Here is a 14,110-nt window from a genome sequence, read left to right on the forward strand (position 1 = left end):
GCTAACTAGCGGATGGGGTAGTTATCCCTCACTAAAATTATCATGGCTCGTTTTTCAGCTGCGTCGAAAGTAATACCCTACAAATAGCGAAGGTTTGTATCTGTGTCGGAACAAACACTATTTTCAATTGTCCAATCCTAACACCAATTGTTATTAGACCTTGGTGATTCACCCAATGTTAATTACAGAAAAAAAATTTTATTGGCTGGTTGTAGAAAGCATGACTAACAGTAATCCATATACATGACTCAGAAGTTTGTATCCAAATAGTAATAAATAGATGTATGAATTCATAATACTGTACTTATTTTTCTTACTACTGATAGAAAAATCAGCTACTGGATGCCTAAGTTGATCATCTTAGATTTGAGAGCTTTTCTACATAAAAACCCATCCTTGGAACACATCTTGATCATATGTAGGGGACTTACTGTACATTTTTCTCACTCTATAGCCTTAATTATGGTTATGCTATACTCCACAAAACAAGGCAGAGATTTGAGGGAGAAAATGTTAGCAACTTTTATTCAATTACGGTATCTGTTAAATCAGTCAAAATTTCCCTTTAAAAACAAAAACAAAAGTTTCATGTTACCATGATAAAGAGGAAATCTTTAAATCTTGTCATATATAGTATTTTGGACTCTTATGAAAAAAAATTTGTCTTCACACCCAAGTTTGGAAGTATTTACTGCATTATATCTACTTTAACTTTATGGACATTAAACATAAATAAAAAAAACATTAGCCAATCTTTTCAATTTTAAAAACAAAAATCTCATACCTAATCATATTAATCACTTACCATTCACAATTGGTGACCTGGAACGAGACCGGGAGCCAGACTTCCTACTACCAGTGGGTGAACGATTTCCTCTACTGCTAGCTGGAGATTTTGGGCTTCTTGGGCGTCCATCTGGAGTCCTGCTGTGGCTTCTATCTCGAGTTCTACTTTGACTTCTAGCAGGTGTTCTACTTGAACTCCTGGGACTTCTACTTCGAGAACCAGTTCTTGATCTTGGTGGAGAATGACTACCAGTTCTTGATCTACTGGGTGAGCGGCTACCACTTCTAGATCTGTTCCTTGATCTACTGGGTGAGCGGCTACCACTTCTAGATTTGTTCCTTGATCTACTGGGTGAGCGGCTACCACTTCTAGATTTGTTCCTTGATCTACTGCTAGCTCTTGATCTAGGGGATTTACTTCCTGTTCGTGACCGAGCAGGCGAAGGACTACCACTTCTGGACTTAACTGGAGTCCTGCTGCCTTGCCTTGAGTGAGGAGACCTGCTTCTAGATCTTGAATGTCTTGATTGTGTTGGTGTCTGACTGCCTGCACGTGATGCTACTGGAGAACCACTAGCTCCTCTTGAGCCTCTTGGAGAAGCACTTGCTTCTCTAGACATGGGAGTTCTGCTCCTGCCTCTGGAACCAACAGGAGATCTACTGCCTACACTGGCACTTGGTGACTGGGTGCCTCCCCTAGACCTGTCTGGGGAATCATCTCCATATCCAGATTTACTGCGTGGAGATGATTTTGATACACTCCTTGGACTTGGACTTCTGGGAGATTCACTTCCTCTATATTGAGGACTACTAGGTGGGCTTTTAGGGCTACTTGGTGGGCTTTTGGGGCTACTTGGGGGGCTTTTAGGGCTACTTACTGGGCTTTTGGGACTACTTACTGGGCTTTTGGGACTACTTACTGGGCTTTTGGGACTACTGTGAGGGCTTTTGGGGCTACTGGGAGGACTTTTGGGGCTACTCATTGGACTTTTGGGACTTCCTGGAGGAGAAATACTACCCCTGCTTTGAGACCTGCTGCCACCACTTTTAGGACTACTTGGGGAAGCACTGGCCCTACTATAAGATCTACTATCTGGGCTTCTGGGACTAGCAAATGAGCCACTAGCCTGGCTCTCCATACCAGCACGGTTACTTGCTGGCGATCGACTTCTATTGCTGCCAGGTGGGGATGGAGAACGGTCCTCTGTCAAAAAATAAATGTACATAAATAAAATCTCTAACTACAAGTAACTTCAATCATTCATGAGAAATATGAGCAGCAATCTTTTAAAAATCTGTCACTGTAAACATTTCCATTCAGGCATCGGTCATTACACAAAATAATTTCCACTTTGCTTACGTGCAGGAGAGCGGCTACCTGCCCTGCTACCACCCTGGCTGCTACTGCTGCTGCTACTTCCTGAACTACTCTCGGAATCTGAGTTGTCAGACGACTCTTGCCCATCACCTGAGAAAATATACAAAATATGACTAAAACAAGAAAATGACATGGTAGCAGTTAAATACTCATTGACAAATTTTTACAGGGTTTGTTATGTTTGTTATTTATTATATTTCATATGGTAAGTAAAATAATGTTTAAATTTTATCTAAAAGTAATGCAACAAAGACCCCAAATACAACCATACCTTTTACAAAAAAAAAAATTTGCATACACAATATCTGGTGTGGCTATCAACTAGTATTTATATGACAAAAATCATGGTAATTTCCTTGTTTTCAAAAAAAAAAAAAAAAAAAAAAAAAAAAAAAAAAAATATTATTTTAACATTAGGTAAACCTAAAATTTTTGACCAACTCAAGAAATCACAACATCCAGGAAGGGTTATTTCTTGTTCTATGTTGGAAAATGCTTTACATTAACCAACACCAGAGTAAAAATCTTGTTGCTTGAAAGATAAAATGCATACACTCATCACATAAAATTGCATATGGTACTTCAATGTACAGTAATTTATAAAGAGAAGTCCTTGTTATTTGAAAGCCTTGGGACATTGAGTTCTGAAAAAATGGAAATTCTGGATATCAAATTTGTAAGTAATATGTTATTTTCATTAGTAAAATAAATTTTTGAATATACTTACCCGGTGATCATATAGCTGTCAGCTCTGCTGCCCGACAGAAAAACCTAAGGACGAAATACGCCAGCGATCGCTATACAGGTGGGGGTGTACATCAACAGCGCCATCTGTCGAGCAGGTACTCAAGTACTCCATGTCAACACAGAACCAATTTTCTCCTCGGCCCACTGGGTCTCTATTGGGGAGGAAGGGTGGGTCCTTTAATTTATGATCACCGGGTAAGTATATTCAAAAATTTATTTTACTAATGAAAATAACATTTTTCAATATTAAACTTACCCGGTGATCATATAGCTGATTCACACCCAGGGGGGTGGGTAGAGACCAGCATATATGTTAACATTAAGAGCTAAGTATTTCGTATTTCATTTTAGCAGTTATTCAAAATAACAAACATAAAATTAATAAGTACCTGGTAAGGAAGTCGACTTGAACAATTACTCTGCCTTTTTTAAGTACGTCTTCCTTACTGAGCCTCGCGATCCTCATAGGATGCTGAGCGACTCCTAGGAGCTGAAGTATGAAGGGTTGCAACCCATACTAAAGGACCTCATCAAAACCTCTAATCTAGGCGCTTCTCAAGAAAGAATTTGACCACCCGCCAAATCAACCAGGATGCGAAAGGCTTCTTAGCCTTCCGGACAACCCAAAAACAACAATAAAAAGCATTTCAAGAGAAAGATTAAAAAGGTTATGGGATTAGGGGAATGTAGTGGTTGAGCCCTCACCCACTACTGCACTCGCTGCTACGAATGGTCCCAGGGTGTAGCAGTTCTCGTAAAGAGACTGGACATCTTTAAGGTAAAATGATGCGAACACTGACTTGCTTCTCCAATAGGTTGCATCCATTACACTCTGCAGAGATCTGTTTTGTTTGAAGGCCATTGAAGTTGCGACAGCTCTAACTTCATGTGTCCTTACCTTCAGCAAAGCATGGTCCTCCTCATTCAGATGGGAATGAGCTTCTCGAATCAAAAGTCTGATATAATAAGAAACTGCATTCTTCGACATTGGTAAAGAAGGTTTCTTAATGGCGCACCATAAAGCTTCTGATTGTCCACGTAATGGCTTAGTACGTCTCAAATAGTACTTAAGAGCTCTTACCGGGCATAGTACTCTTTCTTGTTCATTTCCAACCAAATTAGCAAGGCTTGGAATATCGAACGATTTGGGCCAAGGACGAGAAGGAAGTTCGTTTTTGGCTAAAAAACCAAGCTGTAAGGAACATGTAGCCGTTTCAGATGTAAATCCAATGTTCCTGCTGAAGGCGTGTATCTCACTGACTCTTTTAGCTGTTGCTAAGCAGACGAGGAAAAGAGTTTTCAAAGTGAGATCTTTAAAAGAGGCTGATTGAAGTGGTTCGAACCTTGCTGACATAAGGAATCTTAGTACCACGTCTAAGTTCCAACCTGGTGTGGCCAACCGACGCTCCTTCGAGGTCTCAAAAGACTTAAGGAGGTCCTGTAGATCTTTGTTGTTGGAAAGATCTAAGCCTCTGTGACGGAAGACTGCTGCCAACATGCTTCTGTAACCCTTGATCGTGGGAGCTGAAAGGGATCTTTCCTTCCTTAGGTATAAAAGGAAGTCAGCTATCTGAGTTACAGAGGTACTGGTTGAGGATACTGATTTCGACTTGCACCAGCTTCGGAAGACTTCCCACTTCGACTGGTAGACTTTGAGAGTGGATGTCCTCCTAGCTCTAGCAATCGCTCTGGCTGCCTCCTTCGAAAAGCCTCTAGCTCTCGAGAGTCTTTCGATAGTCTGAAGGCAGTCAGACGAAGAGCGTGGAGGCTTGGGTGTACCTTCTTTACATGCGGCTGACGCAGAAGGTCCACTCTTAGAGGAAGTGTTCTGGGAACGTCTACTAGCCATTGCAGTACCTCGGTGAACCATTCTCTCGCGGGCCAGAGGGGAGCAACCAACGTCAACCTTGTCCCTTCGTGAGAGGCGAACTTCTGCAGTACTCTGTTGACAATCTTGAACGGGGGGAACGCATAAAGGTCTAGATGGGACCAATCCAGAAGAAAGGTATCTATGTGAACTGCTGCTGGGTCCGGAATCGGTGAACAATAAATTGGGAGCCTCTTGGTCATCGAGGTTGCGAACAGATCTATGGTAGGCTAACCCCACAAGGCCCATAGTCTGTTGCATACATTCTTGTGAAGGGTCCACTCTGTTGGGATGATTTGACCCTTCCGGCTGAGGCGGTCTGCCATGACATTCATGTCGCCTTGAATGAACCTCGTTACTAGGGATATGTTTCGATCTCTTGACCAGGTGAGGAGGTCCCTCGCGATCTCGTACAACGTCATCGAATGAGTCCCTCCTTGTTTGGAGATGTACGCCAAGGCTGTGGTGTTGTCGGAGTTCACCTCCACCACCTTGCCTAGAAGGAGGGACTTGAAGCTTCTCAAGGCCAGATGAACTGCCAGTAGCTCCTTGCAGTTGATGTGCAACGTTCTTTGATCCGTATTCCACGTGCCCGAGCATTCCCGACCGTCCAATGTCGCACCCCAGCCCGTGTCCGATGCGTCCGAGAAGAGAAGGTGGTCGGGGGTCTGAACAGCCAGTGGCAGACCCTCCCTGAGGAGAAAGTTGTTCTTCCACCAAGTCAGTGAAGACTTCATCTTCTCGGAAATAGGAACCGAGACCGCTTCTAGCGTCTTGTCCTTTCTCCAGTGAGCAGCTAAGTGAAATTGAAGGGGGCGGAGGTGGAGTCTCCCTAACGCGATGAACTGGTCCGGAGATGAAAGCGTCCCTATCAGACTCATCCACTGTCTGACTGAACATCGGTCCTTCTTCAGCATGGACTGGATGCATTCTTGGGCTTGACTGATTCTGGGGGCCGACGGAAAAGCCCGAAAAGCTTGACTCTGAATCTCCATTCCTAGGTATACTATAGTTTGGGATGAGACGAGTTGGGACTTTTCTATATTGACCAGGAGACCCAATTCCTTGGTCAGATCCAGAGTCCACTGTAGATTCTCCAGACAGCGACGACTTGACGCAGCTCTTAAAAGCCAGTCGTCCAAATAGAGGGAGGCTCTGATGTTTGCTAAATGCAGGAATTTGGCAATATTCCTCATCAGTTTGGTAAAAACTAGAGGTGCCGTGCTTAGGCCAAAGCACAGGGCTTGGAACTGGTATACAACCTTCCCAAAAACGAACCTTAGAAAAGGTTGGGAATCTGGGTGGATGGGGACGTGAAAGTAAGCGTCCTTTAGGTCTAACGAGACCATCCAGTCTTCCTTCCTGACCGATGCTAGAACCGACTTTGTCGTCTCCATGGTGAACGTCTGCTTTGTGACAAAGACATTCAGAGCACTGACGTCTAGCACCGGTCTCCACCCTCCTGTCTTCTTCGCCACTAAGAAGAGGCGGTTGTAGAAGCCCGGGAATTGATGGTCCCGGACTATGACTACCGCTCCCTTTTGTAGTAAGAGAGACACCTCTTGCTGTAAAGCTAGTCTCTTGTCCTCCTCTCTGTACCTGGGAGAGAGGTCGATGGGAGTTGTTGCTAGAGGGGGCTTGCGCAAGAATGGAATCCTGTACCCCTCCCTGAGTAACTTCACAGACTGTGCGTCTGCGCCCCTGTTCTCCCAGGCCTGCCAGTAGTTCTTGAGCCTGGCTCCCACTGCTGTCTGAAGAAGGAGGCAGTCAGACTCTGCCTCTAGAGGACTTGGAACCCTTCTTCTTGCTCCCACGTTGACTTCCGGCACGAGCACCTCCTCTGCTGGAGGCTCTGCCACGAAAGGGCGGAATGAACCTTGACGCTGGAGTGTCCATCCTGGGTCTAGGCACGGAGGGCAAAGGGGTGGCTTTGCGTGCGGATGACGCCACCAGGTCATGAGTGTCTTTCTGGATCAAGGAGGCGGCAATCTCCTTGATCAACTCTTCAGGGAAGAGACACTTCAAGAGAGGAGCAAACATAAGCTCCGACTTTTGACATGGGGTGACTCCAGCTGACAAGAAGGAGCAAAGGTGATCCCGCTTCTTGAGGACCCCGGACACGAAAGAAGCCGCAAGCTCACTAGAACCATCCCGTATGGCTTTGTCCATGCAGGACATAATGAGCATGGAAGTTTCCTTATCAGAAGGGGAGGTCTTCCTGCTCAACGCTCCCAAACACCAGTCCAAGAAGTTAGAGACTTCGAATGCACGGAAAACTCCCTTCATAAGATGGTCCATATCCGAAGGAGTCCAGCAAATCTTGGAGCGTCTCATAGCCAGCCTGCGGGGAGAGTCTACCAGACTTGAGAAGTCGCCCTGGGCAGAGGCAGGAACTCCCAAGCCGAGAACTTCTCCTGTGGCATACCAGACGCTAGATCTGGAAGCAAGCTTGACCGGGGGAAACATGAAGGATGTCTTCCCAAGTTGCTTTTTGGACTGCAACCACTCTCCCAGTACCCTTAAAGCTCTCTTGGACGAGCGAGCGAGTACGAGCTTCGTAAAGGCAGGTGCTGCTGACTGCATGCCTAAAGCGAACTCAGAGGGAGGCGAGCGTGGTGCTGCAGACACAAACTGATCCGGATATAAATCCTTGAACAGCGCAAGCACTTTCCTAAAGTCTAAGGAGGGAGGCGTGGTCTTGGGTTCGTCGATGTCCGAGTGTTGGTCGTCAAGATGTGCAGCTTCGTCATCATCAGAGAGTCCATCGTCTGAATGTTGAGGAGGAAGAGGCAACGGAGTAGGTAAAAGCTGGACGGCTGAGTCCGGCAGCACGGGTGCATGCGTGGCTGCACTGGACCCAACGTCATGCCACTGTTGGTCAGTCTGAGAACTGGCAACAACCATAACTGAGTGGGTGCGCAAAGCGTCTACTCCCGACTGTGGACGGATAGCGGAGACCACCGTGGGTTGCGGAGGCTGACGCACCGCGTCAAAACACGGCAGCTTAACTCCACCCTCCTGTTGTTGTGGTAGCACACGAACAGCAACGGAGGGTTCCGTGCGTCTGTGAACGTCAGCATGCGTCTGGCAGGGTCGACTGCGCATGGGTGGAGGAGCTCTCACAGCTGGAGTGTGGGAGCAGGCAGCCTCAGCGTCTGCTGGGCGCACAACCGTGGTAGGTTGTAGGCTAACGGGTGCAGCGTCAACCTTCTCCGCACGATACTCCTGCATAACCGCAGCTAACTGAGTCTGCATAGACTGCAGCAAAGACCACTTAGGGTCTACAACAGCTGGTGCGGCAACAGACGGAGTTACTGCCTGTTGCGGTACCACTTTGCCTCTCTTAGGAGGTGTGCAGTCGTCGGAGGACTGCAGCGAGTCCGAACTGACCCAGTGGCTACACCTGGGCCGTTGGACTTGCTCGGAAGGGACCTTGCGTTTAAGAGGCCGTGAGACCTTGGTCCATCGTTTCTGGCGTGAAACCTCTTCCGCAGACGAGGAATGAACGGGCTCACTCGTCTTCTTGTGGGTGGGACGATCTAGGCAAGATACGTCCGAAACCACGGAGGGAACGTCTGTCCGCTGATTAAAGCCTGTCGAACCCTTTGGTCGTACGACATTGCTTCTCCCCTGGGCTTGGGAGCTTGCAAGAGGTCCCGGACTGGGAGGACGACAGGCACGAACAGACGCACCCTCATGCGTAACACTGACACTTTTCACTGCACTAACACTCACTTCACTTCCCACTGCACTTTTACCTTTCAACTCCCTGACGTCAGCCATGAGTTGATTGCGGTCATTCGCCAATGACTCGACTCTCTCACCTAGAGCCTGGATGGCACGCATCATATCTGCCATCGAAGGTTGATGAGAGCTAGCAGGGGGGTCGGGTGCAACCACTACAGGGGAAGGAATAGGTTGTGGGGCATGGGGAGAGGAAAAATCAATTGAGCGAGACGAACTCCTCCTGATCCTATCCTTCTCTAGCCTACGTGCATATTTCAGGAATTCTTGAAAATCGAATTCCGAAAGCCCAACGCATTCCTCACATCGATCTTCCAATTGACAGGCTTTACCCCTACAATTGGAACAAACGGTGTGCGGATCGATAGAGGCCTTCGGAAGACGCCTTGAACAGTCCCTAGCGCTACACTTCCTGTACTTGGGGACTTGAGAAGGGTCAGACATCTTGAATTAGTCAAAGGGGGGAATTCAAAATCTATCCAAGTCGTCAACAAATAATCCAAAATCTATAAAAAGAATGCAAGGAAGTATTGAAGATAACTTCTGCACAGCGATAGCTAATAACCAGAAATGAATACTTCACCAAATAACGTGAAAATCAATCCAGAAAACAACAGCGTATTTAGTAGGTCTTGCCGGTGGCACGACAGAGAGAAAATTGGTTCTGTGTTGACATGGAGTACTTGAGTACCTGCTCGACAGATGGCGCTGTTGATGTACACCCCCACCTGTATAGCGATCGCTGGCGTATTTCGTCCTTAGGTTTTTCTGTCGGGCAGCAGAGCTGACAGCTATATGATCACCGGGTAAGTTTAATATTGAAAAATGTTTTTTTTATGCTAAAATGGCAGGGTAGGAGTCTACAGAAATTTTACCTAAACCTCTACAAAATAATACCATTATATAACATAGGAAATGAAAATAGAGAGCTATTTAATCCCCCTATAGGTTACAATAACCGCACATCCAAGGTGACCAGATTTTGAAAATTAAAATAAGGGACATTTACATCAGTTTGAAATGGCACTAACTGCGGTGAGTCTGGGGACCTTCCCCAGAAATTTTTTTATGAGGAAACACCCTTAGTCGCAATTTCCAGTCTTATCTTTAAATTTCTAACGACTTATATATACGTAATTTCATTCAATTTATAGTTTGCAGGAGACAATTATCTAATATTTAAATTTAATTTTTTAATGTTTTAATTGATACTTGGTAATACTGCATTGGTTATAAAAAATCAAGGTATCTAAAATACTTTTCGATTTTTACTCTTAGCGTTATTTATTTTGAATGTGCATTAATGCCATTATTTTTTGTCTTTTGCCTCTGCCCCGTAGCCAATTTATGCCGATTGCCTTTAGTTTACCACGTATTTTGCAAAATTTCACTGGTATATTATATCTTTTTTTTTTAAATATTTAAATTAAGGGACAAAATGCACTACAGGGATAGTTGAACTGGGGCATGGGACAAATGTCATAAATATGGGACAATCGTATCAAATACCAGATGTCTGGTCACCAAGCATCCACCTGGGATGTCGCCAGCTGACGGAAACTCTTGACCGGTGTGACGGTCTGAACGTTCCCCCGGTCTCAGAATTCTCCTTGACATTGTATAATGGTTCTTTTCCGCCATTAGCTCGCTTCGCTCGCATGAAAATAAAACATCAAGCTCGTATGTACTGGCAAGCGGTAATATTGAGCTGCGCACGCTAACTTTACAGGAAAATAAAACATCAACCTAGTATGCACTGGCAAACGGTAATGTTGGCGCATGCGCAGATTATCAAGGAGAATTCTGAGACCGGGGGATCGTTCAGACCGTCACACCGGCAGTGTTTGCCCAGACCTAAAATATTCAAACTTTGAAACATCCAAATAATATTAAGGGTGTCTCTATGATAGTGGCCACCTGTATATATGATTACGGCTAACTTATAATACGGCAGTGTAAGGGGGGTTGCAGGTGGGCGTTAGCACCCCCGTTAGGTAAGTAGGTAAGGACACGGCTAGTAGGTTAGGTCAGGTGGGAAAGTTTAGGATAGTTGATGTCCATTTTATATCCACATGGGAGGAAATGTCCGCCAATATACAAAGGCTCCTAATATTATACAAGAATGAAACTTGCTTAAGAAAAGGAACATATTCTGAAATGAAAATTTACTACATCAAAGATATATCTCTCTTAATGACTGGAAAAAGGTAAAGTTGAATACCTGAACTTCTATTACTGAGAAGTTGGTCTAGCATGGGCTGGCACAGTTACCAACACAGTCGCCAAAATAGGCTTAGACTAACCTAACGTACACTCTAGGGTAGTAAGTAGGAGAAGCTAGTATTGACATTGTACCCTTAGGGTATACAATTATCTCGCTTTCATGTTTCAAGGCAAATTCATATTGCTGGATATTTACCATATACAACACTAACCTTGTCTATCGCCACATTTTGAGTAGATACGTTCATCCGGAGCCATGATGTTAAGATTTAATTATACCACACAACTAACATTAAGGAACTTCAAGTTGTGTATTTCTGCCGCTAGGTTTTGCCCGCTGTCGCTGTTTCGCATCTACTTACACAAGTGACTCGTTATAACTTCCAAGATGGAAATCAAATTTTATTCTTGTCCTATTCAGATTTTATCAAAATAAATAGCTATATGGTTTTCTATAAAAGCTTTAATATAATTCGCAGTCGACAACAATAACATTAAATCGTTTTAACGTTCATTGAGTAATATATTGTCTTAGATGGCTGGTTAAAAAAGTACGATATAGCCTTAAAGTAATGTTTACTACGTTCTTCTTCAATAATTCACTTTGTTCACAGTTTACAACTTTAGATCCCATTTTAGATAAATAGACGTAAAGGAATTAAGAGAGACTTCAATACAAGATTATTAAAGGTATGTCTAAATTGGCTGTAAATATGCTATTTTGGAGGATTAAATGTGAAAATAGGAATTTTGACAAACAGAGAACAGAATTTAGTACAGACATCACGGTGGAAGATCGAAAAAGAGAACTATAAATGAGAATGTTGGGGAAAAAGTCTTCTAGAAATTTACAAACAGTATGAAATTAAAGTTGAAGACGTAAGGAATTGTAGAAAGGAAGAACTTAATTAAGAAATAAAATGTAAAGGGCCAATTAAAATTAAAAGAAAAATAGCATATATTACAAAGCTGAGGTTTGTAAATGGGAATGGCAGAGAGGATTGATTACAGTTATTGATGGATCAACAAGATTAGTTTGCCGTATACATTATTGAGTATTTAGAGTACTATATGGCGTAACCACGGTAATGATCAAATCCACAATTCTTCTCCACCCAAGTGGTTAACTACTGCACTGTAATTGTCCTTTGGCTACTTTTCTCTTGGTAAGGGTAGAAGAGACTTTTTAGCTATGGTAAGCAACTCTTCTAGGAGAAGGACACTCCAAAATCAAACCATTGTTCTCTAGTCTTGGGTAGTGCCATAGGCTCTGTACCATGGTCTTCCGCTGTCTTGGGTTAGAATTCTCTAACTTCTCTTGCTTAAGGGTACACTCGGGCACACTATTCTCTCTCGTTTCTCTCCCTCTTGTTTTGTTAAAGTTTCCATAGTTTATATAGGAAATATTTATTCAAATGTCATTGTTCTTAAAATATAATATCTTTCCTTGTTTCCTTTCCTCACTGGGCTATTTTCCCTGTTGGGCCCCTGAGCTTATAGATCTTGCTTTTCCAACTAGGGTTGTAGCTTAGCAAGTAATAATAATAATAATAATAATAATAATAATAATAATAATAATAATAATATCGTAGAAGTTCACGAATAAAAGGGTTTTCAACTTCTTGAAAGCCTACCATTGGTTCTTCGTATGTCTTGTGGACGCTTGTTTTACAATCTTGGGCCGCATATTTAAAAGCCCTGGAGTCTACAACCTACAATAGATGTGCATCCCGGCTCCATTAACTTTAAACCATCCACAACTATTCTTGTGTCGACTTGATTTGTTGTCTATACGGTGTGTAGTAATTTTATGAAATATTTTGGACTTCCAGATCTGAGAACTTGATGAATCATTACATATAACTTGATATTTATTTTAGCTTTGATAGGCAGTCGGTGTAGTATAATCTGTTTACAAGTAATCCTTTCTTGCGGTCGAACACCTTTTTATCAATATTGCTTAGAACATTCTTAAGTTGCACTTTGGGTAGCTTGTAATAGATAGAATGATAGTAAATCCTGGTAATGACTGTTAATCACAAGTTTCCTAAAAAAAGAACATTCATTTAAACGTTTCCCTGTAAAAACAATGTTTTCTAATGCGATATCAAGTGATTCTTACTACATTTTTATGAGCACTGAAAGACAAATTACAGTCCAGTGATATAGCTAGGTCATGAACTTGATGTCAGAACCAAGTTGTCAATATTTATTTGGACGCCACCAAGGAAGCTATCATAATAATGAAGATAAGATTCATCATGCTGAATCTATAAGGAAACTATAGAAAGGGGAATGAAAATGACAGGATATATGAGTTGTGTACAGATGCAAATGGTACTAAAGAGAATTTATTTAGGTGTAGAAAATTGGAAAAATTTGGATGCATGTGTATATATAGAACCCTCACACAATAGCAAGGATAGGTAAGAAAGGAATTTCTTTGCATGAGGTTTCCCATGAATTATTTTCATTATTGATAATAGCCAAGCTACCATTCTAGTTGTTAAAGCAGGATGCTGCAAACCAAAATTCTCCAACAGGGAAAACAGCCCAATGCGGAAAAAGGAAACGAATAACAAATAAACTATACATGAGAAATAACAAGAGTTCTGTGGAATAGATTAAAGTTAATAACTGCGTTGAAATAGATAGAAGTACGAAAAAAAAATTCTCAAATCTTGTCACCTAATAGCAAGAAATGCCAAAGATTGATTATAAAAGAGTCCTATTTCCTACAATAGAGTGCAGAGTCAAGGTTAATTATCAAGTATCAAGGAGGATTTGAAAATATCATAAACGATTGTCTTTAAAAGTTAGGAAAGAGTAGTATGATACATTTTATTAAAAGGAAAATCCAAATTGAAAGACAGTGAAACCAATTGAAATTTCTACATCTTTGGACACAGTACATCAATTTTATAATTTTTCCTCTAGTTACTAGAGTTTTATTCTTGTTTTAAACTTATTGTGTATATCCAGGGAGAGAAACAATTAAGCAGTCTTGATAAAATGTGTAAAACATAAAATCAGAGAAATGGCCTTATAATGGAACTGAATTGAATTTGCTGATTCTGGACGTAAGAGCATCAAAAGTTCAAGTGAGATCTTTATTATTATTATTATTATTATTATTATTATTATTATTATTATTATTATTATTATTATTTTTATTATTGTTGTTGTTGTTGTTACTTGCCAAGCTACAACCCTAGTTGGAAAAGCAGGATGCTATAAGCCCAGGTGCTCCAACAGGGAAAATAGCCCAGTGAGGAAAGAAAATAAGGAAATATGAAATATTTTAAGAAGTGACATCAAGATAAATACTTCCTATATAAACTATAAAACCTTTAACAAAACAAGAG

The 14,110-nt window shown here is 42.4% G+C and overlaps 1 protein-coding gene across 1 annotated transcript in view; it reads right to left on the reverse strand.

Moving 5' to 3' along the window:
* The window catches only part of Atu (Another transcription unit), a 63,394-nt gene extending 52,279 nt beyond the window's left edge, over positions 1–11,115 (reverse strand). Inside the window, exons 1-3 of the mRNA XM_068356080.1 lie at positions 10,958–11,115; positions 2,147–2,254; positions 806–1,990 (exon numbers count right to left, since the gene is read on the reverse strand). Coding sequence (XP_068212181.1) covers positions 806–1,990; positions 2,147–2,254; positions 10,958–11,003 — 1,339 coding nt within the window. The 5' untranslated portion in view covers positions 11,004–11,115. The remainder of the gene's footprint in view (positions 1–805; positions 1,991–2,146; positions 2,255–10,957) is intronic.
* Positions 11,116–14,110: the final 2,995 nt, after the last annotated feature.

This window comes from Palaemon carinicauda, chromosome 2 (genome assembly GCF_036898095.1).
Source record: "Palaemon carinicauda isolate YSFRI2023 chromosome 2, ASM3689809v2, whole genome shotgun sequence".
NCBI classification, from domain to species: domain Eukaryota; kingdom Metazoa; phylum Arthropoda; class Malacostraca; order Decapoda; family Palaemonidae; genus Palaemon; species Palaemon carinicauda.